The 24,732-nt window shown below is 52.9% G+C and overlaps 3 protein-coding genes across 9 annotated transcripts in view; 1 reads left to right on the forward strand and 2 right to left on the reverse strand.

The window, feature by feature from the left end:
• Positions 1–1,018: 1,018 nt before the first annotated feature.
• On the reverse strand, positions 1,019–17,067 carry Med25 (mediator complex subunit 25). 6 transcript variants are annotated; one of them, XM_028788943.1, is made up of 18 exons: positions 16,877–17,027; positions 16,753–16,798; positions 16,437–16,561; positions 10,544–10,642; positions 10,151–10,271; positions 9,733–9,895; positions 9,473–9,603; positions 9,187–9,274; positions 8,934–9,106; positions 8,479–8,607; positions 7,319–7,404; positions 7,189–7,246; positions 6,982–7,089; positions 5,210–5,398; positions 4,861–4,932; positions 4,552–4,764; positions 4,228–4,405; positions 1,019–2,550 (listed from the first exon to the last, which is right to left on the reverse strand). In XM_028788943.1, exons 1-18 carry the CDS (start codon positions 17,008–17,010, stop codon positions 2,285–2,287), a joined length of 2,379 nt encoding a protein of 792 aa, XP_028644776.1. In that variant the 5' UTR covers positions 17,011–17,027; the 3' UTR covers positions 1,019–2,284. The 6 variants fall into 6 exon arrangements, with proteins under 6 accessions (XP_028644776.1, XP_028644775.1, XP_028644777.1 ...); XM_028788942.1 differs by having other exon boundaries at positions 8,479–8,610; XM_028788946.1 differs by lacking the exon at positions 1,019–2,550 and adding an exon at positions 3,677–3,806 and having other exon boundaries at positions 16,877–17,067.
• Positions 17,068–19,974: 2,907 nt separating this feature from the next.
• On the forward strand, positions 19,975–24,414 carry Fuz (fuzzy planar cell polarity protein). 2 transcript variants are annotated; one of them, XM_028789002.1, is made up of 11 exons: positions 19,975–20,248; positions 20,461–20,582; positions 20,823–20,907; positions 21,166–21,234; positions 21,434–21,538; positions 22,278–22,475; positions 22,552–22,647; positions 22,782–22,888; positions 22,976–23,040; positions 23,114–23,188; positions 23,940–24,414. In XM_028789002.1, exons 1-11 carry the CDS (start codon positions 20,138–20,140, stop codon positions 24,152–24,154), a joined length of 1,248 nt encoding a protein of 415 aa, XP_028644835.1. In that variant the 5' UTR covers positions 19,975–20,137; the 3' UTR covers positions 24,155–24,414. The 2 variants fall into 2 exon arrangements, with proteins under 2 accessions (XP_028644835.1, XP_028644836.1); XM_028789003.1 differs by lacking the exon at positions 19,975–20,248 and having other exon boundaries at positions 20,467–20,634; positions 23,940–24,192.
• Positions 24,180–24,732, reverse strand: part of Ap2a1 (adaptor related protein complex 2 subunit alpha 1) — a 30,518-nt gene continuing 29,965 nt past the window's right edge. The window contains exon 23 of the mRNA XM_028789001.1: positions 24,180–24,628. Coding sequence (XP_028644834.1) covers positions 24,551–24,628 — 78 coding nt within the window. The 3' untranslated portion in view covers positions 24,180–24,550. The remainder of the gene's footprint in view (positions 24,629–24,732) is intronic.

The following is a 24,732-nucleotide window of genomic DNA, read 5'->3' on the forward strand; positions in this document are numbered from 1 at the left end:
GGGACCACAATCCCTTGTTCTCCTGTGTGGGGTGGTACAACCTTTATAGAGTTCTGGGGCAGGGAATGCTGACACATGGGAAGGGGACCCTGGGAGGCCAGACTGGGGAGCGGCTGGGAGGACAAGTCTGTGCCTCAAGTATTCTTTTCGTGTGTATGCACGTGTGCAGGTGTCCTTGGAGGCCAGAGGCTGTTCCTCCTGGAACTGAAGTTACAGGTGTTTGTGAGGCCCATGACATGGGCTCTGGGAACTGGACTGGAGTCCCCTGCAAGAGCAGCACCCACTCTGAACAGCCCAGCCCTTTCTCCAGCCCACCACAACCATGCTTCACTTGTTTTGAGGACAAATCTACATTTCCCTAGAACTTCTGCCTGGCCTACATATAAAATGCTGTCTCTCCTCTACTGATGACTTAATTCATCTTCAGAAAACCTGTCTGCTTCACCAGCCCCCCTCCCCGCCTACCCCTCACATATGGGTCTTCACCGGACCCCCTCCCCACCTACCCCTCACATATGGGTCTTCACCAGCCCCCCTTCCCGCATACCCCTCACATATGGGACTTCACCAGCCCCCCTCCTCGCCTACCCCTCACATATGGGTCTTCATTGAGGCTGTGTCTTGGTTCTGGAGTCTCCTTCTTCCAGAGGTCGCAAAATGGTGGCCTAATGGCCTCATGAGACCCACAGCAGATTTTGTTTGGTCCTCAGTGTGTGTGGTGGTTTTGGTTTGAAGGCCACCAGGCGGGGCACGCACTCTCCAGGTTCGCCACAGTCCCTAGCACCCCACGACTCAGAGCCACGGGCACACATTGTCTACATGGCCACAACACCACCTTGCCTTCATGTCTTCAGCTGCACCTGGGACCCTATTCCTCTTTTACTTTCTGAGAATCACCCAGGGGAGGGGCCTCCCAGCCAGGCCCCAGGGCAGGGGCAGAAGTGAACCAGAGAGCAGGGCCAGGCTGTCACACAAGTGGGTGGATCAGTCAGGGGGAAGGAAAGCCCACGGCCAGAAAGATAATCAAATTGGATCTTTACTGAGCTATGGTGAACGCATGGAACACAACACAAACATGTATGACACTAGAGTTCATACTGTAAATTCAAAATTGAAAAAATACAAATTGAAAAATAGAAATATTTAGTTATTAAAATTTCTCTCTTGTAATTCTCTTGTGCCTTTTGAGTGGAAGGTTGACACCTGCCCTTCTACACCCAGATGTCAGTGCTGGCACTGGCTGGGACAGAGAGACGGGCAGGTGAAATTTCAACCTTAATCCTTAAAACGGAGTTTTTGATTTAGGTATGTAACGGAAAACAGTGACTGTCACAACCATGGGCAGCCACACACTCAGGACACTGCTGGGCAGAGGCAAAGGAACCTCACCATCTTGCAGAATTGCAAGCACCCTGTTGCACTGCAACTTGGACCAGGGTCTGCGTTCACATCATCATAAGGGCGAGCTAGTCAGTGTTAGCTCAGGTTCAAGTAGAATATGGCCCTCGGGGGACTTGGTCATGGGTCTCACAGTGTGGGTGACTGGTCCTGGCCGCCTCTCATTTCCAGAAACCAGCTGCAGCAAAGGTAGGCAGTCCCACGGCTCCTCACAACGGAGCACATCTGCCGGACCACACCACTCACACATTCAGGAGCTGCGTGAATGTCCCTTCTGAGACAAAGTCCATGTTCACAGGGTGGGAACTTCATCCAAAGGTTTCTAACTGACCTCCAGAGAACCAGGGCATGGTTCTGCATGATTTGAAATGAACCAAACATGCCAGTTCAGACTCGCTGCATGTCCTGGTCTCAGGCAATTGGCTCAGTTCAAGGACAGGAATGCCAGAGTCAAGGCGTCATGGTGTTTCTTTGAGCATCTCAATTCCTGGTTACTGAGACTAGGACTTGACCTGGGCCCTTGCAAACAGGGATCGCGGTATGGGACAGCCCTCATGATGGACAGCCTGATGGGACTGTAGTTGTGCTTATGAATTCTGTGTTTGCATGCACAGGAGCAAGTCACTGCAAAGTCAGAGGCTGGCTTGGTGCCACCTCACAGACTGCCTCGGTTGCATGGAGATCACCACCACCACAAATAAATAAAGCTAACCATGTGCTCAGAGTTTCTGTGCAGCCACCAAAAGGCCACAGCTGTGCATCAGGCAACTGGATCTGTAAGGCCTCTGACACCTGTGCGCTTCAGCCTGCAAAAGCTTGTCAGACGCACAGGACAGCCTTGATGACAGTTCTTCAGAACACAGGAGTTCTTCACTGCACTGTATGGCTATTCCCGGCTCTCCAGCGCCTCGCTGGCTCTGAGGGCCCTTTTCAGTTCCTGCAGGAGCGTGTCGCGGCTCTGCGCGGTGTACTGATCGTAGCTCTTACTGTGCTGGGACTCATAGTGACGCTTCAGGTTGTACTCTTTCAGCACTGACACGTTTTTTTTGCATATTAAGCACGTAGGCATGCTCTTCACTTCCACAAAGAAATAGTCTCGCTCCCATTTTTCTCGAAACACGCGGCCCTCTCCTTCTCTCTTTCGTTTGGCCACTTTTGAAGGAGACATGGGTACAAGAAAGATTTCACTTTTCTCTGAATGCTACCACAGAACCACCATGGTGCCAGCCCCGTGACTGAGGCAGGACCCCTGCCTCACCGTGGAAGAGCAAGAGAGAGTAGTGGGGACTGTGGCGAACCCAAGAGCATGAGCCCCACTGACGGGGCTACTACTGCCAGGCAGAAGGGTGGGCCCAGTGTCAGTCTCTGACACATCAAGAGGAGGACTACACTGGGTGAGCTTCACTGGAGCTTTACAGCTAACACAGGGAAGGCCAAACAAAACCCATCTGTGCTGGCCCATGGGCCACTAGACTGCAGCCTCTCTCCTAGGATGGGTGGGTCACCTGCACATTAACCTGCGTCCTATACCCAGGCAGTGGTGGTCCAGGCACAGACCACACTCAGGGCAACATGTCCCTGTGTGACAAATACCTCACTCCATCTCCAGGGGAAAACACCTGCACACAAGCCTGAGGGCACCCTGCAAGACAGAAGCTACCCAATTTATCCACACCTGCCACTGAACCCAGGGCCTGCTCCTTGTGAACCTTGACTGCTATGGCTTCAAACACAGCACACAGTCCCATGGGGACATCCTGATTTCCTGGTGTGGCATGTGTCACCAAGACACTCCCATGACCTTGCCTTTTGCTTGCCCTGCTCCTACAAACCACCACGCCTTCCTGACACCTGCCCAGCTGGCAGTCTGCAGTCCTGCATCCCCAGGACAAATCTCCAGTTTCCCAGTCTGGACTCTCCAGCCTTGGCTCCTTCCTGAAATGCTCATGTTCCAGGAGCGTCCACCTCCTGGCCCTGCATGTCCCTTTGCTGTGGCTTTGGCTATCTGTACCTAGGTCCCTTCTGGCTCCCAATTACTGCTTCTCCTTCCAGGCTCCTCGGAACCCTGGCTGGGTCAGAGGCATTCTGGGCTCTGTAACCCCTTTAGTGCACATGAGCTGTACACTACCTACCCACTGGCCTCCAAGTTTCCCAGAACCAGGCACACCATGCTGCCTCAAACTCATCCCAGGGCCCAGCATCACCCAGCCGGGGCCTTGGGGAGTCTGCAAGGCGAAAGCAAAGACAGCCCTAAGGGCGTCAGTGACGGGAGCCGGGCATTGTTAAAAGGAACTTTATTGGGTGTTGGGTTCAGATGAGGTCCATGAGGATGTCGTCCTCCATGACGCTGGGCTGCAGGCCCGGCTGGGGGACCGGGCCCCGGGGACCCCCGCTCAGCAGCATCTGACCTGGGGGGCAGTGGGAAGGGACTGCATCTCCCAGTGGTCCCTGGGGTCATTGAGGACCCTGGGCCTCTCATTCCACTTCCTCTGGGAACCCAAGGCAGTAAGGTTTCTAGGAAGCTTCAGGGAACACCAGAGGTCCTTCTAAGCCCAACTGGATGCAGATACTTTCCTTTGACCCTTCCGGAGGCCCTTCCCCCACACGGGTAGCTTCACTGACCCTAAGACATCTTCCAGCACCCCAGAACAGAAGATAATGACCGTGGGACGTTTTCACCCACTGAGGTCTTGCTCCTATGGCTGAACTTCCCAATGACCCTTGAAGTCCCTTTAAGCTGTGGGAGGCCCTTTGGTAATAGGGTCCTTACCAGTGGCTTCAGGGACTCCCACTTTAGACCATTGCCCCTCCCCCCCCCAGCACCCTTACCTGGCAGTGGTGCCCGCTGGGGAAGCTGCGTGGGCCAAGACTGGGCAGGTGGAGGGTGCAGGAGTTGTGGCCCCAGCTGGGGCTGCCCCAGGCTCTGATGTGGTGGCAACAATGTAGGGGCCCCTGGAGGCTGTAGGTGGTGTAGGGAGGCCTGGGGTGGGGGTACCCCAGTCTGGGGCTGAGGAAGACAAAGAATGACTCAGAGGACCCAGTCTAAACTCCAGGAAGACCCTCTGCCCTGGGAGCCTTGTCCAGTCTACCACTTCCTCCCAGAAACACTGGGTCAGAACCTGCAATCCTTGTTGATTTAATCCCAAGTCTCACCGGTGCTGGGTTAAGGAGAAGGCTCCGCAGCTGGGGATTGGCCCCAGGGTTCTGAGGCCTCAGGATGGGTCCAGAAGGAGGTGGGCCAGGGGCTGCTCCAGGAGGACCTTGAGGTGCCCCTGTGGGGGCCTGGGTAGTACCCTGGGGCTGGGGCTGCCCTGTAGCCGCAGAAGCTCCCACAGCACCCTGAGGCTGAGGTGCACGGAGCTGTAGCTGGGGAACAGAAGCATGAGGAAGGACAGTAGGGTGGCTGCCCCAAGTCCACCCACCTCCATCCCCAACCCCATCAGTCCCCACCCCAGTCCTCACTAGATTCTGCGGGGGCCTCGCTTGCTCCTCCAGAATGGGGCCCAGGCCTGGAGGTGCCTGCTGTGCCCCCATCTGCACAGGGACAGAGAGGACAGGTCAGATGAAAGAAGGTGACTGATCCTGTCGGGAAGACCTGGTGTGCAGATGCAGGGTGCCTTTTTCTGAGGGCACACCATCTAGGAGGCACATCACACCCTGCCTGGCTGTAAGGTGGGCCCTGGGTCAGGGATTTGAGGTGGACACTGAAAGGGACTAGAGCTGCTCTGCTAGGACACAGGGGACATGGACTCAGGTGAGATGCCTGGAGACAGCAGGCCATGGTGACAAGCTGGCCGGGCCCCACACTCACCCCGCGCTGCTGCTCCAGCTTCTGCTGCTGGACCTGCTTGTGGTTGGTGATGACCTGGCGGATGCCGTTAACAAAGCCGCTCTGGTCGTAGGGGATGAGGCCCATGAAGATCTTCTTCTTAGAGGAGTACAGGAGCATGAGCACGCGCACCTCGCATGGGGCTGTATGTGGGAAGTGCACGCAGCCTGCCTGTGGACAGAGACTCTTCAGAACCTGCCTACCAGGAGGCCCCAGGATATCCCTCTTCATTCTATAACACTCTACAAGCCCTGTGGGCAAGAGGGAAGGAGGTCTCACTGCACAATGCCAAGGAAGGCAGGTCTGCTTGGCATCTACCCCAGAAACAAAAACTGAGAGCGACAGGCAATGAACTGGGCATTCAAAGGGCATAGCAAGATCAAAGCACCTGCTGACCACTGAGGAGAGGGAAAGACAGTGGCCATATCAGAAGCCCATGGTGACCCTGACTGAGCACCTCCACCTCCTTGTCTCACTAATGCACAGCACGGGATCACCTCCCCAGATCACACTGGAAAGGGCTCTGCTGTGGGGATGCCAGAAAGATGTAGTTAGACCCCTAAGGGTGGCTATATCTCTCTGCTACAGTGTGCGCCAAAATGAACCAGGGAACAGCAACATCGTAAGATACCCATTTTGAGAGTTAGAGTGCCCCTCAGATACTCAGGGAACTGGCTTTGACTACCTGGGTTTACTTCTCAGGACCGGGGTTCCCTCAGCCTGCAGCTGCTACTCATCAACACACACCCTCTCCTGCTCACTGTCCAGTACAGAATAGGGCAGTGCCACCAGAGCCAGCGTGCTGGTGAATGCCCTCCCCTACAAGGGATGCAGCCTAGTGACCCAACTCTGGCCCAGATTAAAGGAGACCTGGCCCCAAGTTGTGGACATTTCTCATTTTCTAAAGAAGGAGATCCCAGCCATTGCCTCTTCCACATGCTTAAAGGGTACCCAGAAGCTGAGGTAACTATCTTGTACCTACAAGGGGTCTAGGCATGATGTCTCTGAGGTCCCTGCTTCGTCCTGTTCTACAGCAAAACATAAGCTCTGCTACACTATTGGAGCATTAACTCAGAACTCAGCGTCGGCACTGATGGGCCACAGAACTGAGGGCTCTGTGCCCAGCTCAGCTTCTTTCTGACAGCCCAAGCAGAATTCCCAAGTGTTTGACCCACACGCCTGAGAGAGAAGACATCAGACAACAATGCTCACTAAGGGGAAAAGGGCCATGAGGCTGATCCGACGACCAACAGAATCTCCTGCCTGGGAAAAGGCAGGCACAGAAGCCACTGTGCTAACCCCATGTGCACAGGCACTTGCGTCTTCCCCAGACACAAATTTCACCCAACTGGCACCCAGGAAGGTGAGATGATTCAGGAAGATACCTCTACGACAGGTCGGATGAGTCAGGAGGGCAGGCCCTATCCAACAGAGAACAAGAGGGGCAGAGAAGCCAGGCTTGACCGCACAATTCTACAAATGTGGCCTCAGGAGCCTGAGGCAGCAGGACATCCACGGGGAGGTATTATTCCACAGCAAGACTTGCCTGAAATCATCATCAACAACAACAAGCCAGCACCACGGAACAGGGACTCAGCAGGCCCTAGGATACCTGTAGTTTTAAACAAGGACTCGGTGCCATCTGCAGCATCACAAATAAGGCACAGGAGTATCAGCAGCCCCTGGGGCCTAGGAACCCGGGGTCCTCATCAAGTTGGCAGAAAAGGGAAGAGGAACTAGTGCCCACCACTCACAAAGCCATTGCCCATGATACGGTAGAGGCCTTTGAGGGACTCCAGGTCCTTGTTGGTGAAGTGAAACTGAACCATTCTCGAGTTCCGGAACAGCGGGCCCAGGGTGGTCTGCAAACATACGGGCATTACATGGGGCAACACGGAAGGGAAGCATCACGTGGGGAGCACATCTGAGAATCAGGCCGGCCTTGGCCCGGCAGGACGCACCAGCAGCTGCTGAGGGATGAGCTGCATGATCAGTTTCTGCGGCCACTGCTCGGTCTTCCTGGAAGCCAACACAGGGAGAGGAGAGTCAGGGCGGTCAGGCTGAGCCTGGCCCACCCTAACAAATACCTACAGGTTTTCTCCATGGTTCACGTAGACCTGGCAAGGCAGAGACCTCGTCAGCTTGGTGTTGGCATCCACGGACGCAGGCTTGGGTTTCTGAAACAAAAAGGGTGTGTCAGCCAAGTCCTGGTGACTCAACCCTCACTACCTCCTACAGCCCCACGACTCTCCCATCTTCCCAACAACCCCACACTCAGGTGCCCTAATCCCACAAACTTTGGGTCCCTCGTCTGAGCCCCAAATCTTATAGTCACTATCCTCCAGGGTCCAATATTCAGAAACCTGTTAAGAGCCCAAATTCTGGTTTTGGCTACGTGTGTGTGTGTGTGTGTGTGTCAGAGAGAGAGAGACAGAGAGACACTGGTTGATTGACTGGGGATGGAGGCCTGTGCCCAGTAGGCAACTGCTTAACCAATATAATTTTTTGTTTTTTTTTGAAACAGGGTCTTGCCAGGTGGTGGTGGCGCACGCTTTTAATCCCAGCACTTGGGAGGCAGAGGCAGGCGGATTTCTGAGTTCGAGGCCAGCCTGATCTACAGAGTGAGTTCCAGGACAGCCAGGGCTACACAGAGAAACCCTGTCTGGAAAAACCAAAAAAAAAAAAAAAAAAAAAAAAAGAAAAGAAAAAAAAGAAACAGGGTCTCTCTGTGTAACCCTGGCTGTCCTAGAACTCACTGTCTAGACTAGGCTGGCCTTGAACTCAAATCCACCTGCCTCCGTCTCTCCAGTACTGGGATTGAAGGCACATGCTACCATGCCTGGCTTCAACACAATTTTTTTTTTGTTTTTTTCGAGACAGGGTTTCTCTGTATAGCCCTGGCTGTCCTGGAACCAGGCTGGCCTTGAACTCAGAGAAATCCGCCTGCCTCTGCCTCCCAAGTGCTGGGATTAAAGGCGTGCGCCACCACTGCCCGGCTTTCAACACAATTCTTTTGTTTTTGTTTTTGTTTTTTTTTTCGAGACAGGGTCAACACAATTGTTAAACTCCAACTTGAGACCTGGGTCACACACCCCAGACTTCCTCTGGACCAACCGGCTGCACATCCTAAGTGCTCTGGGAGCCCCGGCTGCACATCCTAAGTGCTCTGGGAGCCCCACCCCCCCCACACCCAGAAAGCTCTCAAACACTCACCTCCTGCCCCCCCTCCCAGCAAGCTCTCAACCCCTCACCTCCTGCCACTCGAGGACGCCGCTCCAGGCTAGGAGCTTGTTGGATACGGACTGTTGCCCACCAAGTGCAGGACCTCCAAGCTGGGCTGGTGAAGGACCACTGACCCCACCTGGGGCCACAGTGCCTGCCTGCTGAGGAGAGACAACAATGAGGAGACCACGATCGGTCAGGAAGTGGACACCTTAAAGGGGCGGGACAAAGGTCCCATCCTTCACACCTCCACGACCACTAACCATGTCTGGGACGATCAATGCCAAGCATGAGGAACCAGACTCCCAAAATTACGGGATACCTGGGTTCCTCAGAAAAGCCCTGCCCCAGAGCTGCACATCACAGCTAGGAGCCTTCCTGTGGTGCTCAGGCCCCTTGCAGGTGACTGCATGCCTCCTTTCACCTGCTGTGAGCACACTGTGAGCAGTGCCATGAGGCTGGGTATGAGGACGGGGGCACCTACCATAGACGAGGCCCCAGGCTGTGCAGGGGCCACAGTGGAGACCAGGCTAGGCTGTGAGGCAGGAGGTGGCTTGGGAGCTCCAGGGGGCCCAGGAGCTAATGGGGGGGCTGGGGCCTGGCTGAAGGGGGGCCCCACTCCTGAAGCGGCTTGCTGGAGAGGGTTGACGGGTGAGACTGCGGGAGAGACACATGTGAGTGGAGCAGGGTCAGAAAGCCAGTGAAGCCCCGCCCCCTTCGCCAGCTCCAGGACTCACAGCGCGGGCCCAGCCCGGCCTTCTGGCTCTTGGCAGCCTCCACAGCATTCTGCGCAGCCACCTGAGCAGCACTGAGGTTCCCAGGGACCTGTCACCGGAGAGAAGACCTTGTACCCCTAGAACTATGTACTTCTGCCCGCATGAAGCAAACTATGTGGTTCTGACAACCCAGGAGCTTTGACTCCATTCCCAGAGGCCATTCCCTGGCCCCGATGTTTCATGAGGTCCTCCCATGAAGCCATGGCTCCACAAGGCCCCAGGAGCTGGCCCCTAACTCCATCCATACCTGGTACTGTGGAGGAACAGGGGGCAGAGCCTGCGGGGGGGCTGCTGAGAGTGGGGCAGCTGAAGCTGGAGCTGGAGGCAGGGGGACTGCTTGCTTGGGCTGCAGAGGGCCTGGGGCCGAGCTGCCACCAACTGAGCACAGGAGAGACAACCGAGGCCCAAGAGAAGAAGTTGGGGGTAGAAAAAGGAATATCCAAAAATCCATGTTAAGAGAGTACCAAAAGAGAAGTCCCCCTTCCGTGAATGGTACCCAGGCCTCACCAGGCAGCACTAGCCCACGCACAAGCACCATGTGCCTAGGGTCCTGACTGACAACTGCTGGTGGCTGCAAAGGCTCCAGTAGAGCAGGAGGAGCCGCCTTCTCAAAGAGAAGCCGAAGGGCTGGCAGCTTCCTTGGGGAAACGATGGAGAAGTGGATACCTCGCTGCAGAAGGAAAAAGCAATAGTGGGCCTCCATGAGTGTGCTGGAGCGAGTCTCCTCCCTGCTGCTGGTGGGACATCAAAACCCGGCCTTAATTTACCCAGAATTCTGAGTATGGACAGTCATGAGTAAACACAGAGATTTTGGCTATTTTCTGCCTTGGGTTTTCAGACCCCAGCCAGCTTCCTAGGATCCAGGTGTGGGCCCATCCCCTCCCTCACACGCAGGGGCGCAGGCCTACTCAACAGTCTACCTCACCTCTCCTATCTTCTGCACCAGGCTCTCCGTTGTACAGCCTGAGTACGTGGTGCTCTCCACAGCAGGCAGTAGGTATGGGGGCGAGTTGCAGATGAGGAGACAGACTCGGTGGGTCTGGCCACTGCCAGGGACAAAGTCATGGTATAGCAGGTACTCCAAGGGAGTGGCAACTGAGTGTCATGTCCTCACCCTCTGAGATCATTTACAGCCGACAACACTGAGGCTCTCAGATTTAGTGACAACTTTAGCTACTGGGCAAGGGGCATAGGAGGGAGGATCCCACCTAGTGTCTGGTCAGGCACTGGCCTGCCCTGGCCTACACAGGGACCTGTTTCCTGTCCCCCATCCAGGGTGAGGATTGAGGAGGACTTTCCAGGAGGCAGGCACACTCACATCTGTTCACGCATCTTCTTGAAGTCATCAAAGAGCTGCAGGGCAGTGCTGAGCCCTTCAGCAATGAGACTGCAGCTCTCACCACCCCCGCCTGTGAACCTGTGGGGGGACAGTCAGTTAGACCCAGAGCAGACCCCACAGGCAGCCAGCCAGCACTCTTCCTGACCCCTCTTACACTGCACTGGATCCTCTGACAGGACACTGTCCCTAGAGTTTTACTTGGTGACAAGCGAGTACCAGGCAGGGAGAGACGCTAAGAAGGGAGGACATCAAGAGGGAGCAGGGGCCAGGGCCCTGAGCATGGCCCCTGTGCCTCCTAGTCCGGGTGGCCCAATGCCCTGACCATACTGATAGCTCCTCCTGAATGGGCCATCTGCCTCATTGGTTTGCTTTATTTTTTTCTCTTTTTCTTTTGTTTTGTCAAGGTATCATTTACTATATAACCTGGGCTGCCTTATGACTCACTGTGTAAACCTGGCTGACCTTGAATTCACAGACCTCTGCCTGCTTTTGCTTCTCAAGTGCTGGGATTACAGTGTGTGTCACTAGATTTTCTTTGTATTTTATGCGCATGGTGTTTTGTCTGAATGTGTATGCGTACACCACACATGTGCCTGGTACCCTTAAAGGCCAGGAAAGGGAATCAGATTCCCAGAAACTGGAGTGACAAGTGGTTGTGAGCCTCCATGTGAGTGCCTGAAATCAAACCTGGGTCCTTTAATCCCAGCACCTGGGAGGCAGAGGCAGGGGGATTTCTGAGTATGAGGCCAGCCTGGTCTACAGAGTAAGTTCCAGGGCAGCCACGGCTATATAGAGAAACCCTGTCTCCAAAAACAAACAAACATACAAACAAACAAACAAACAAACCCAAACCTGGGTCCTCTGGAAAAGCAGCCAGTGAGTGTTAACTATTGAGCCATCTCTCCAGCCTCTTTTAGACACAGGCTGGCAATCCTCCTGCCTCAATCTCCTAGTGCTAGGAGAAGCACTATCATGAGACTCCTGCTTCCTCCATAGTGCCATGGGTGAACTGTACTTCAGATCAACATGTCAGGTGGAAGCACGGGAGTCACCTTCCTAGAAACAGGCTCTCTACACAAGTCATGAAGAGACAGAAGGGAACTATTGACCCCAACCCACAGACACCCCATGTCTATGAAAAAGGGGAAGGTGGCAAGCAGATGTGGACAGGCCACAGGAAGGTCAAGCCACAGGGCTCCAGGCCACTTGCAGCTGGAGAGGTCAGGGAGGAGCCTTTCCCCAGAGTTTCAGGCCCCTCCCACTTGGCCAGCACTGTGACCTTGGACTTGCAGCTGTCATATTGGTTCAACTTTGGTTGCTAGTACTTGTCCATGGCAGCCTAGGAACCCACGAGATGCCCTCTGCATGGCGTCCTGGGAAAGGCTTCTGTTCTAGCACAAGTGATGCTACCACAACCTCTGGGCTGTCGTGTGTAGTTGCCACCGCTAAACTGTGACCATCTCATGTCTGCCCCCATTTCCCACACAGGCAGGGACAGGGGCTGGGCCCTCTCATTTCTTGTCCCCAGGATGGGCCAGACAGGTGTCCCACCTGTCTGGCCCATAAGAGGTGTATGGTAGAAAAAAATTGGTAAATGAATAAAATGGCTGTCCAGCCAGCAAAGCCTTTAGCTGGGCCTACCCTCCTGCTCCTGTCCTCTGCCTGTCAGGCTTGCTGAGGAGCTGATGTACCTATCTCTGCCCAGACTCCCCCAAAGCTACTACACTTTGGACTAGGTCAAAATACAACTGACCCATCCTGACATGTGCCCAGCATGCCCTCCTCCAGGAAGTCCACCTGCTTGACACCACCAACTCAAACCTTGGCTGCTGGGTCTAAACATGGCTCAGCAGTTAAGAGCACCTGCTACTCTTCTAGAGATCCCAGGTTCCATTACCACACAGCAGTTCACAGCCATCGTTAACTCCAGATCCAGAGAATCTGATGTAGAAGGCAGAGATAACAGTGACTCTGAGGCCAGGTACATGTGTAGTACATGGGCACACACAAGCAAAACAACCATAAACTTAAATTTAAAAACAAAACAAAAAAACCTAGGTGGGGGCACAGCCTGTACTGGAGAGGCAAAGGGGTTTGGAGCCAGCTTGATTGGTTCTCCAGCCTGCAGCTCAATGCAAAGTGGCTGCTTAGCCACTCAATGCACGCACAAAGCAAATGAGTGGTAACACACTGAGCTTCCCAGCACAGCAAGATGAAATCAGGGCTGCCAGGCCTGATAACCCGAGTCTAAACCCTAGAACCCACAGCATTAAATCAGAGCCAACTCCTATAGGACGGGAAGTGGTACACACACACACACATGCGCACTCCCACGCACACATTTAAAGAGCACCCAGGTGATTCACCTGCCTTTGCCCGCCATCACACCCTGCCCCAGAGGCCCTGTCCTGGTGAATGTGACCAGCAGCTCCACAGGGGCCAGAACAGTGCCTGAACCTCATGACCACTCAGCATCTGTGCCACACACCTTCTTGAGTGAGTAAATGAACTGTCAGCTGAGGAACCGTAGGACAGACACCCTGTTCTTTCTGACTCAAGACCACTAGCTGTGAAGATTGGCTCCTGGCAGGAAGGAGATGTAACAGGAGCAGCAGGCTTCTCAGCAGTCTTAACTGTCTTGCACACCCCGCCCAGTCTCATCAACAGCAGGTGAGATTTCTCAAGCAGGGCCAAGCCTGGCTGGCCACTGTCACTCCCATTCCTGCCCTGCCCAGAACATCCTGAACATGGGTCACAGGCCCTGATCAGCACAGCCATCCTGGCAGAGACAAATGATGCTGACGTGCCGAGCAGCAGCAGCAGAGGCCTCCAAAATGGGGGCACTTGTGTTTACCAGGGTTCTAGGTGCAGAAGTGGGAGCCACTGGCTGAAGCTTTCCCCCATAGCTATCACTCATGGCTCACACAGCTAAGATCGCCGGAAGCCTTAGGTCACAGAAGCAGAGGACAACTGGCTGATAAGAAAAGTCACAGAAGGTTCCGCACAAGGAAACATGCCCAGAAGATTTACCAGCCAACAAGAACGGAGCTGGCTGGCACTGGCTCCCAGCTTGCATCTGACCAAATGTGGTGTAAGCCTCATATGCACCAACCCTGACGTACAGCAATGAGGACCTTGGGGCTTCACAGAACTCCAAACGGGGGATCCTCTGTCTAGCTCAGTAATTCTCAACGAAACTGCCACTGGCCTTCTAGAAGCCGCCTGCAATGCCTGAAGAAAACTTTCTAGGGGTGCCATTGGCAGCCAGCAGGTAAAGGCTGTTAGACATTCTCCAAGGGTCAGGATGTGGCTCAACACCCAGGACAGGCCTTCCAACAAGATGGCTCAGAGGTTAAGAGAGCAGCTGGCAGCTGAGAACTGTCTGTAACTCCAGTTACAGCGTCTGGCACCCTCACACAGACATACATGCAAACAAAAACATCAAGACACTGTTTTTTTATTTTGGAAGGGAGGTTGCAAATGTTGAAGGTGGATATGAGGGGACAGAGAGATGAGTGGTATTAAAGTCACAAAGAATCAATAAAAACTAAAAAAAAAAAAAATGTATATATATATATATACAGTGGTGGTGCACGCCTTTAATTCCAGCACTTGGGAGGCAGACGCAGGCGGATTTCTGAGTTCAAGGTCAGCCTGGTCTACAGAGTGAGTTCCAGGACAGCCAGGGCTATACAGAGAAACCCTGTCTCAAAAAACAAAAACAAAAACAAACAAGCAAAAACAAAAAAACAAAAAAAAAAACCAAAAAACCCTAAGACAAAAAAACCAATGCACATAAAAACAAAAATCTTTAAAAAATAAAAGCCTGGTATAATCTGGGCTGGAGAGACGGCTCAGCAGTTAAGATCACTTAACTTAAGACCTCTTCCAGAGGTCCTGAGTTCAATTCCCAGCAACCACATGGTGGCTCACAACCATCTGTAATGGGATCCGATGCCCTCTTCTGGTGTGTCTGACAACTGCAATGTACTCATATACATAAAAGAAATAAATCTTAGAAAAAAAAATGTATAATCCAAACTAGGTATAGCAGCTTAGACAAGAAAACCTAACACTGATAAGGCCGAGGCAGGAGGATGGAAAGGACTGTGTGGCTAGCCTGGAAAATCTGACAAGACACTGTCAGGTGGTTTTGTTTTTGTTTTGTTTTGTTTTGTTTGTTTGTTTGTTTGAGAGAGGGTTTCTCTGTGTAGCCCCTGTTTGTTTGTTTGTTTGTTTGAGAGAGGGTTTCTCTGTGTAGCCCTGGCTGTCCTGGAACTAGCTCTGTAGACCAGGCTGTCAGGTTTTTAAACTGGATTGGGAGTCTAGAAATGGACCAGTGTTCAGAGCATTGGCTGCTCTTCCAGAAGACCGAGGTTGGGGTCCCAGCATCTGCATTGTAGCTGACACTGTTTAACTCCAGTTCCAGAAGATCTGATAGTCTCTTTTGGTCTCCAAGGGCACCAGGCACAAGTGTTGTACACACATGCATACAGACAAAACCTCATACACATTAAATTTAAAAAAAAAAATCTGTTTTAAAAACTTGAGTGCAAAGTATCAACAATGTCAAGAATGGGAAAGCATGCTTTACATTAACCCTAATCCTAACAACTTCTGGGGAAGAGGGGCGGTGCTTTCCATGCCACCTACCATGTGTCACACACACAGACACACACCTGGAACACAGCAGACAAGCAGACATTCAACACACACCTGCTTCATCAAAGCAGGAAGAACCAGCAGGAACTAGATCGTCACCGATAAATGAACCTTGACCACAACCAGCCAGTAGAATCCACATGGAGAGATTAGCATCAGCGACCCTTCTGGCGCCCACCAGTCTACACTGTTACTCATTTGCAAACCAAGAACAGGATTAGAACAAGCAGTAACAGCAGGCACTGGCACTCTGCTTACTGTGTGCCAGCCACCAGCACCCTACAAGGCTCTGGTGGTCTGTCCCCAGGGATTCCACTGGTCACCCATTCTTGTCTGGAACAGGACAGACTCACCTACCAAACGAGTGGTGACAAAAGTGATGGGGTGTCACTTGGTTATCAAAAAGCCTGGTGGCTTCCTCTTTGGCCTCAGGGTTCACTCATTCCCTCTGGGCAGAGCCAGCTGCCAGTCTGGGCATCAATCTGCCATGTGCCAGGGCATGATGGCAGATAGCAAGGAACTAAGGCTCTGACCTCAGCCACAGAGCAAGCCATCATGGCTGTGGCTCTTTCAGGCATGCCAGGGAGTGGATGACCACAGCCCTGTGAGACCAGACCAAACACACATGGCCCCACTTATCCTCCCGAGTTCCTGACATAGAGATGGCTTCACAAGGAACAACTGTTCAGTCTGAAATCCTTAAAGTGGTGTGGGGGGGGAAGGTGGGTTACAGCAACAGACATCCAAGAGCACAAAGAACAAATACAAGTGCTACAGATTTCTCCCTTTCAGAAAGGAATGGACAACGCAAAGGATCCTGGGACCCAGCAGTCGGAGAGTTGTCTGGGAAGGAGCCATGACTCTACTCCAGGCTGTCTGGCTCCACAAGCTGGCAATGGTGGCAGGCATCTGTAATCTCAGCAACCAGAAAGTAAAAGCAGTTGGATCAGAAATTCAAGGCTAGCCTCAGCTACACTATAAACTATGACCCAACCCACATAAGGAACCTTCAAGGCTCAGACCCATCCTGCAGACTCCTCTGGAGTAAGTAGGCAGACAAGGAGAGAGTTAGAAAGATGAGGAAGCCGGTGGTATGGCATACTCGGGCACAGACTGTGGGGACCCAAGGAGTTCCACTGAGCACAGACCACCATGCCCACAGTCTTTCCTGGGGTCCCCCCATCCTGCCACAGATGGAAGCAAAGCTCACTTGATGCCATCGAGCCAGGTGACAAACTCGTAGGCACTGCTGGTAGGAGCATGACACTGTACATAGGACTCGGGAGCGCAGTCCACTGTGTTGAACACCACAAGGCTGTACTGGGTTCCACCATACTGGGAAGACAGGACAAAAGAACTTTAAAACTGAGATCTTTGGCAAGGAACAGACTCTCCCAACCTCAGATCATTTCAGAAATAAACTGTGAGTCCCTCTTCCCTCAAACCCAAGACTAAGGACCCCATCTTTCCTCCCTCAGACATAGGGGTCTACCAGCTTCCTCCCCGTGACTCGGCCGCACACTCACGTCTCCTCCGAAGTCCGTCTCTGCAGGTGGTCCCCCGTTGAAGTACCTGCAAAGACGGAGGAAAGGCGGGGTCGGCACAAGCCTCAGGTTAGGGCAGCGGGAGGCGACGTGGGGTCTCACTCACTCTATGGCGGGCAGCAGGTAGTGCTTGCGGAGCTCCTCGAAGTACGGCCCCAGGTTTGCTGTCCCCTCGATCACAAACACCACATCGGCGACCAGGCCCCCGGCCCGAGCCGGGCCTTCGGATCCGGGGACCATGCCCCGCGCCGCCGCCGCCAGCGCTGCCGCCGCCGCCGCCGCCTTCCCGGGACGAACAGAAGTGCGCTTGCGCGGTGCGCGCACCCCCGCCGGACGTCTGGCAGCTTCAGCTGATGCTGATACGGCCATGTTTGTGCGGGGCATCCTGGGAGCGGTGGTCTTATCTCTACCCTGGCGCATGCCAACAACAGGAAACTCTCAGAATAGGCACAACGAGCTCCTTTAAGGGCCTCTTCAGATCGAGCAAACTTTTGTGCACAACATCAAGCACGAAATAAATCGAAAAACGGCATATCCGGCCACCATCTTGGAGTCGAAATCTAGTTTCCGACTCCGGGCTAAAGGGAGGTTCGGGAACCCGGTTGCTAGGCAACGCGTACCCAGCCGTTGTGGTCTCACACAGAGATTAAGTTAATAAATTCTGCTCTTTCTGACCGGGAATCGATGAGAGAGAAAGTGGTCCAATCATCTCATCGGAAATGACGTTGCTAGGCAACACTGTAAAGTTGCCCATGACTTGGTAGCAAGGTAGTTGTTTTCGCTGGGAAAGAAGGGAATTCCAATTTAAGTGGAGGTTGCTAGGCAACATCTAATCTCTGTTTTCTGGGAAAGAAGCCAGAAATCCAAAGAAAATACATTCCTTTTAGAAAGAAAGAAAGAAAGAAAAAAAGAAAGAAAGAAAGAAAGAAAGAAAGAAAGAAAGAGAGAAAGAAAGAAAGAGAGAAAGAAAGAGGAAGGAAGAGAAGGAAAGAAAAGCAATAACAAAATAACAATAAATATATTTAAAAATGTAATAGGAATATGTGGTATAGTCTAGGAAACTGAGTCTCAGCATTGCAGCTAATGGTATAAACCAAAATGAATATAAAATGATCTGGAGATGTGTGTGGACAGAAATTTACTAAATAAACCTTACTAATGTAGAAAGATACAAAGCCGTGATGGTACACGCCTTAAATTCCAGTTCACAGCAGTTGCAAGCGGATCTGAGTTACGGTCCCATTCGAAGAGAGAGTTCCAGGACAGACAGGGCTGCACAGAGAAACCTTGTCTCGAAAAACAAAATAAGAAAAAAAAAAAGACACAAGCATTTTTTCAAAACGTAGGTGGTGGGGATCCGAACTCAGCCTACATACTTGCACTGCAAGCACGTTAGTAACTGAGACATTGTCCCATACCTTGATTTTTGGTGTGTCTCTTCCCCACCCCCCACTCCCAAAGCAGGCTTTCTCTGTGTTAGCCCTGGCTGTCTTGCTCTGTAAATTAGTGGAGCCTCCCGGAACTGAGAGATCTACCTGCATCTACCTCTGGAGTGCTGGGATTAATGGCACAGGCCACCCAACCACTTGGCATAAACAAGCTTTTTTTTTTAGGTTGTTTGTTTGTTTGTTTGTTTTTTCTAGACAGGGTTTCTCCGTGTAGCCCTGGCTGTCCTGGAACTCACTCTGTAGACCAGGCTGGCCTCGAACTCAGAAATCCGCCTGCCTCTGCCTCCCAAGTGCTGGGATTAAATTTAGGCGTGTGCCACCACTGCCCGGCACACAGCAAGATTTTTGTCTCAAAAAAAATTCTTTTGTTTTACTGTATCATTTGAAATTCACCAGGAGAAATCTAATATTTGTCAATGGAAAATTGTTCAATTCCTTGCACTAGTAGAAATTGATTATGAAAAGACATTAGAAAGGTTGAGATGAGCCGGGCAGTGGTGGCGCACGCCTTTAATCCCAGCACTTGGGAGGCAGAGGCAGGTGGATTTCTGAGTTCGAGGCCAGCCTGGTCTACAGAGTGAGTTCCAGGACAGCCAGGGCTACACGGAGAAACCCTGTCTTGAAAAACCAAAAAAAAAGAAAGGTTGAGACGCTGGAAAAGGAATCAGAAGTTCAAGGCCACATACCAAGTCCCAGGACTGCAATGGGCTACATGAAACCACACCTTGAAAATACACTAAACAGAGAAAAAACAAAAAAGAGAAAGGAAGACAAAGAATGAAAACAGCTGGCGTTTGGCATTCCAGGCCAAACAACTGTTATGAGTTCTATGCCAACCTGGCCTATAGATCGCAACTCTCCCAGAAAATAGAAAATAAAGACATAAAGCTGTAGACATACTATTTTAATTAGAAAATAAAATTTGATTATTCTAGCGAGTGTGCCATGCACGTGCATGAAGGCCCGTGTACGGAGTGGGTTCTCTACTTCTACCATGAAGATTCCAGGGATTACAGGCAAGGTTCTCAGGCCTTCGTGGCAAGCTCTGTGATGTGCCGAGCCACCTCTCTGGCTCCCAGCCATCCTCTGGAGGAAGAAAGCTTTGGAAGTGATAGTACCGGATCATACTTGTGAAAATCTGTCCTGGTACTGCGGTGCTAACTTGTATTGTTGCATGGAATGAGGTTTTCCGTGCCTTAACTTTCCACACGATACACCATCATAGGCATGAATTCGGTACAGAAATTATGTGGTTTTCATAATTTTGGAAAAGAAAGGGTCTCTTTTCTTCTGCCTTTCACTAATAACAAAAACAATCAGCTCATTTGGTAGTTACTAGGCAACACTGCCTGGATCGAACCACTCTGAAAAAATGATAGGGAGACCGTGGCAGTTTTGAAACAGAAATCATTGTGTATGGTGGTTGCTAGGCAATGCCTGAGCACACCGCCATCTTTGACCAGGGCAAGGTATTTACCACTATGGAATGAAAAAGCCACGCTGACGTTGCCAGGCAGTGTCTTAGCACTGTCCCCGTCTTCAACCAGTTGTTAAAAAAAAAATAGTACGTAAATTATTACAGCACACAAGAAGGTTGGTAGAAAACACCTTGGCAACATCACCATCTTCAAGCTTGATTCTTCATTCTCCTTATACAAAAGATGTGAAGCTGTCCGGCAACAACTTTAACGTTTGGCAAGCAGTACGTGCCGCCATCTTTGTTACGGTCATGATAACTTCCGGCCGGGGCGGAAAAGAATCCTGTTGGCCGGGCTGAGTTGATGAAGGCAGGATTTACTCATCCCGCTTCTCGCCCACTGGCGGCTCCAGACAGCACAGACTTACTCTGACTACTCGCATGCTCCCAGATCCACACCGAGAGTCTCCAGGGAGGTGACTTATCGTGCGCGGGCTTCCAGATGGGAGATGAGGGGCCAGGAAGCACGGTGCATCTGCTGTGCCTCGCAGCCTCTAGCGGGGTTCCCCTGTTCTGTCGCAGCAGCGGCGGCGGCGCCCCCTCCCGTCAACAGGTGGGGGCATTAGACTCCTCAGTAAGGTTTGGGAAGCTGGGACTGCGTATCATGTAGGGAGTAGAGGTTCGGGGCCTATTAGCTGATATGGGGGACTAATAAGCCTGGTTTCCTGAAGAACTTTGGAGGAATATGAGACTGCCAAGTGGGGCAGCAGGGTCTCAGTGGGGAGGTCTTGAGAGCCACTGCAATGCTTCCCCACTCTTTCTCAGCTCCCTTTCTCTGTCATCGGCTCTCTCAACGGAGTCCACATGTTTGGCCAAAATTTGGATGTGCAACTGAACTCTGCAAGAACGGAAGACACAACCGTGGTGTGGAAGAACTTCCATGACAGGTCCCCTGGCAGGAGCAAGGGAACAAGATCCGGGCAATGGTTCCTGACTTAGGTGATCCCAGAGTCCTGCCAGTGATAACTTGGCTGTGGGAATCTTCTATAATCCTCACCCTCTCTGATCCCTGATTTCCCCTGTCAGGATGTAGCCAACAGTATAGGAATAGCTGGGAGACCGGGAAGCGGGTGGCTCCGTTTCCTGGGCCTGACCTCATTCTTGCTTCTCATCTTTCACCCCCACAGCATCACCCTCATCGCTATGTCATCTGAGGAGGGCACCTCTGAGCTGAGGCTGGAAAGAATGCTCCACATGGTGTTTGGGGCCATGGTGAGACTGGGCCCTCTTCTCTCCAAAACTCAAGAGAGTTGCACTCCCATCCCATTCTCCTCAGACCTCTGCATTTTTTTCTCACACCCAGGCATCCAAACCTCACCCCTCCTTCCTCATACCTAGGAATCCAGGAACCAGCCCTCCTCCTTCAAATACAGGGATCCAGACTTGGCCTTCCTCTCGACACCCATCCAAGTACTGTCCTCTCTGACTAGATCCTGTTAAGGATTGCACTATCCTATGTGACTCTTCTAGGTTCTCATTGTGGGACTTGAGGAGCTGACCAACATCCGGAATGTAGAGAGACTGAAGAAAGAATTGAGGGTGAGGCTGTGGGACGTGAGTGCAGTTAGGATCCCTAAACCGTGCCTGTTTGTCTGGAACTACAATTCCCAGTAGGCACTGGGAAAGCATGGGCCCATGGGTTCTTGGAGAGCTTGTTTAACCCTGGAGCTAGCCCCAGTTTTCTCTGGACTGATCTGGGCCCACTTGGGTCCTAGACACCTCCCTTTTCTTCTGCCAGGCCAGCTACTGTCTCATTGACAGCTTCCTGGGAAACTCAGAGCTCATCGGGGACCTGACCCAGTGTGTGGACTGTGTCATTCCTCCAGAGGGGTCTGTCATGCAGGTATTGGGGCAGCTATAGAAATAACTGTCCCCATGGTTCTGCTCAGCCTTCCTTTGTTTTCTCGCTCTGGACATTGTCCTAGCACTGTCTTATCGTCCTGGAATCACGGTTTACCTGAAACTCTTTCTAAAAGAACGTTCCTCACCAGGAACTGGAGTACTGGGATTAAAGGCACACCCTGCCACAACCACCTACTCTTCCTTTCTTAACGTTATGCCTCCCCTGGCAGTATGTCCTGACCTCAGAGCTTCCATAGGTCAGGATTGTCCCTTCTCAACAAGAAGGGGATCGAGTTGTAGATGGTGTTGTTTAAACTATGGCATTGCAGGGCCTCCTAGTGCAGGCCTGGGGCTCCAGCTACTCTGGAGGCTGAGGCTTAAAATTTAAGGCCAGTTTAGGCAGCTCAGTGAACACATGACTCAAAAATTCACTGTGGCTCGGTAGGAGAGTTGCCTAGCTAGCATACCCAAAGCCTTAGTTCTCATTTCCATAACTGAAGGAGAAATAAAATTTTAAAAAATAAACAGATCAAATAAGTAAGCACTGTATGGAGAATTGAGAATGCTGACCAAACAGGAAAGTTAAAGCATTCCCATTCACCGAGAGGGTGTGAAACAGGAGCTTGGCAGCCTTGTATGCTGGATGGAGTGTCTCTGGTCTCATGGCTGCTCTTCCCCTCCATGCCTAGGCGGGAAGGTCCCTCCTTGCACTATGACATCTAGTTTGACCTTTTCACCAGGAAACCCTCTCGGGGTTCTCAGAGGCCACTGGGACGGCCTTTGTCAGCCTGCTGGTATCAGGCCGAGTGGTGGCAGCGACCGAGGGCTGGTGGCGCCTAGGCATGCCTGAAGCTGTGCTACTCCCCTGGCTGGTGGGGTCCTTGCCTCCACAAGCTGCTCGTGACTACCCGGTGTACCTGCCACACGGGAGCCCCACGGTGAGTGGGCGGGACCGGGGTGGGGCTTCCAGCGTAGCGGGGTCCATGCTTAGTCCTCTGTTGCACCCCTGTACAGGTCCCGCACCGGCTGTTGACCTTGACGCTGCTGCGGGGCCTGGAGCTGTGTCTGCTGTGCGGGCCGCGCCCGCCCCTCGGCCAGCTGGACCCACAGGTGAGGCGAACTGTTGCTGTGCTGCCCCTGCACGTCCCCTCCCTGAGCGCCACCTGCTGCATGCAGGCTCCACCAGGGACCGGCCCTGATCTCGCCCCTCCCACCCCCCCCCCCCCCCCCCCCCCGCCCCGTAGTTGCTGGAACGCTGGTGGCAGCCTCTGCTGGAGCCCCTCCGGGCCTGTCTGCCACTGGGCCCTAGGGCGCTACCCGAAGGGTTCCCGCTGCACAGCGATATTCTTGGGTAAGGTTCGGTTCGATGGTTGGGCCCAGGGCTGGGATGGCCATTTGCTCTGCCGGTTCCCCACAGCCTAATAGTGCTTTCCCCCAGTCTGTTGTTACTCCACTTGGAACTGAGACGCTGCCTCTTTACTGTGGAGCCCTCGAAGGACAAAGGTGCGTGGGGAAGCAGTGAGTGGGAGAGTCTTGAGCCCGAGGCCACCTAGTCAAGGTGCTCACTTTTCTCTAGAGCCTTCCCCTGAGCAGCGCAGACGCCTCCTTAGAAACTTCTACACGCTGGTGGCCACCACCCACTTCTCACCAGGTGAGTGATAGGCACGGATCCCACATGGCATGTACACCCTGAAGCAGAGAACCCATCACATGCCTGAGTTGCCCCTGTCAGTTTTACTACTTAATTCCGACTTCTTCTCCAGCCAGTGTTTTTACAGTAAGCACTGGTTCTGGGCTGGGTAGTTTATCCCACACCTGGAAGTTCAGCCTTACGGTGGCCAAGGCAGAATGACCACGCGTTTCAGGCCAGCTTTGGCTATCCAGTACCTCAAAAGAGCTGAGAACTTACTGCGCCATCCTAGGCAAGGACTATCAGTTCCGTCCATCCTAAATGCTGAGCAATGCTAAGTGGCAGCACTCAACCAGCCACTCCTGTCACCCTCCACAGTGCTGGACAGAGCCTTGCTCAAGCTGAGGCAAGTGAGGAGCTTGCAGACTCCACATTGGGAAGCTGTCCCAAGTCTCTAAGGCCCCAAGAGACACAGGCAGGGACCTAATAGTGCCCAGCTGGATAAAGACCTCACAAGTGTGCAAAACCTGGAGGTTCACACTTTCGAGTAGGGTGTGATCCTCAGGAGGGTGACACCAGTGCTGGTGAGGCACTTGGTGTCAACTACATGTTAGGTCTGTCTGAGTACACATAGGGATCATAGGACAGCAAGACTAGGCAGGAAGAGGCTGAGCTGGGAGTTACTGTGAATGAATGGCCTGGGCTGAGGGGGGTACTGGGCCCTGACGAGGACGCTGTGCTGCTCATCACAGTCCTCCCTGTCCTTCCTCAGAACCAGGGACTGCAGAGAAACAAGAGGATACAGTCCACCCAACCCAGACGCCCAGAGCCTGCTATCTTGTGCTAGGGCCAGACATGGGGTGGCAGCTGGTGGCTGTGCAGCTAGGGCTACGGCTGCTGCTGTTGCTGCTGTCCCCTCAGAGCCCCACCCATGGGCTGCGACACCTGGCCACCCACACTCTACAATCCCTCAGCCCCCTACTTTGATCACTAAGGGTGAGCAGTCAATAGATTGGGTAATATTAGCGTCTCTCTGTTTATTCGCTCACAATAATACACAGCCCCTGGATGGGGAAAGGGAGGGAGGGGGAGGGGGACAAGGTGGGAAGGGGAGGGGAAGAGGTACCTACTTCCCCAGCCCCTCTCCCCTCTGTGCTTCAGGGGACAAGGGAGGGAGGGTGCTTCCCTTGACCCCCCTAGAATGTAAACAGCAGCAGATGAACAAAAATAAAATACAAAAGGCCAGAGGAAGCTCCCAGGCATGCCCCCACCCCAGGGTCTTTGCTGTCGCCGCTGGAGGTCCCCTCGCTGCCCCCCTCCACCACAGCTGCCTCCATCCCAGGGCTGCCTGGCACTGGCCATTTCCCAGGGCAAGTCCAGGGCTCAGAACTGCTGGGCCAGCAGCTCACACAAGTGACGGGAGACAGGCTCTTTGCTGGTGCGCAGGGTTAGGCGGTACATCTGTGGAGAGGAGAGAGCCAACAAGGGGACAAAGTCAGAGGGGTGAGGTAGGTAAAGAGAAGCTAATGAGAGACACAGGAGAGGGGCTGGGTGCAAGGAACGTG

Source organism: Grammomys surdaster, unplaced genomic scaffold (genome assembly GCF_004785775.1).
Source record: "Grammomys surdaster isolate TR1022 unplaced genomic scaffold, NIH_TR_1.0 125769, whole genome shotgun sequence".
Taxonomy (NCBI): domain Eukaryota; kingdom Metazoa; phylum Chordata; class Mammalia; order Rodentia; family Muridae; genus Grammomys; species Grammomys surdaster.

Bases quoted from the DNA above. Each gene is read 5' to 3' on its own strand.
- Med25 (XM_028788942.1), bottom strand. From the start codon at position 17,010: ATGGTCCCCGGATCCGAAGGCCCGGCTCGGGCCGGGGGCCTGGTCGCC. The intron at 10,643-16,436 runs GTGAGCTTTGCT...GTCCCCCCACAG, and splicing joins ACCTGGCTCGATGGCATCAA to GTTCACAGGCGGGGGTGGTG. The intron at 9,604-9,732 runs GTGAGGCCTGGG...TCCTGTGCTCAG, and splicing joins GCGTGGGCTAGTGCTGCCTG to TTGGTGGCAGCTCGGCCCCA.
- Fuz (XM_028789002.1), top strand. From the start codon at position 20,138: ATGGGAGATGAGGGGCCAGGAAGCACGGTGCATCTGCTGTGCCTCGCA. The intron at 20,249-20,460 runs GTGGGGGCATTA...ACTCTTTCTCAG, and splicing joins GCGCCCCCTCCCGTCAACAG to CTCCCTTTCTCTGTCATCGG. The intron at 23,189-23,939 runs GTGAGTGATAGG...GTCCTTCCTCAG, and splicing joins CACCACCCACTTCTCACCAG to AACCAGGGACTGCAGAGAAA.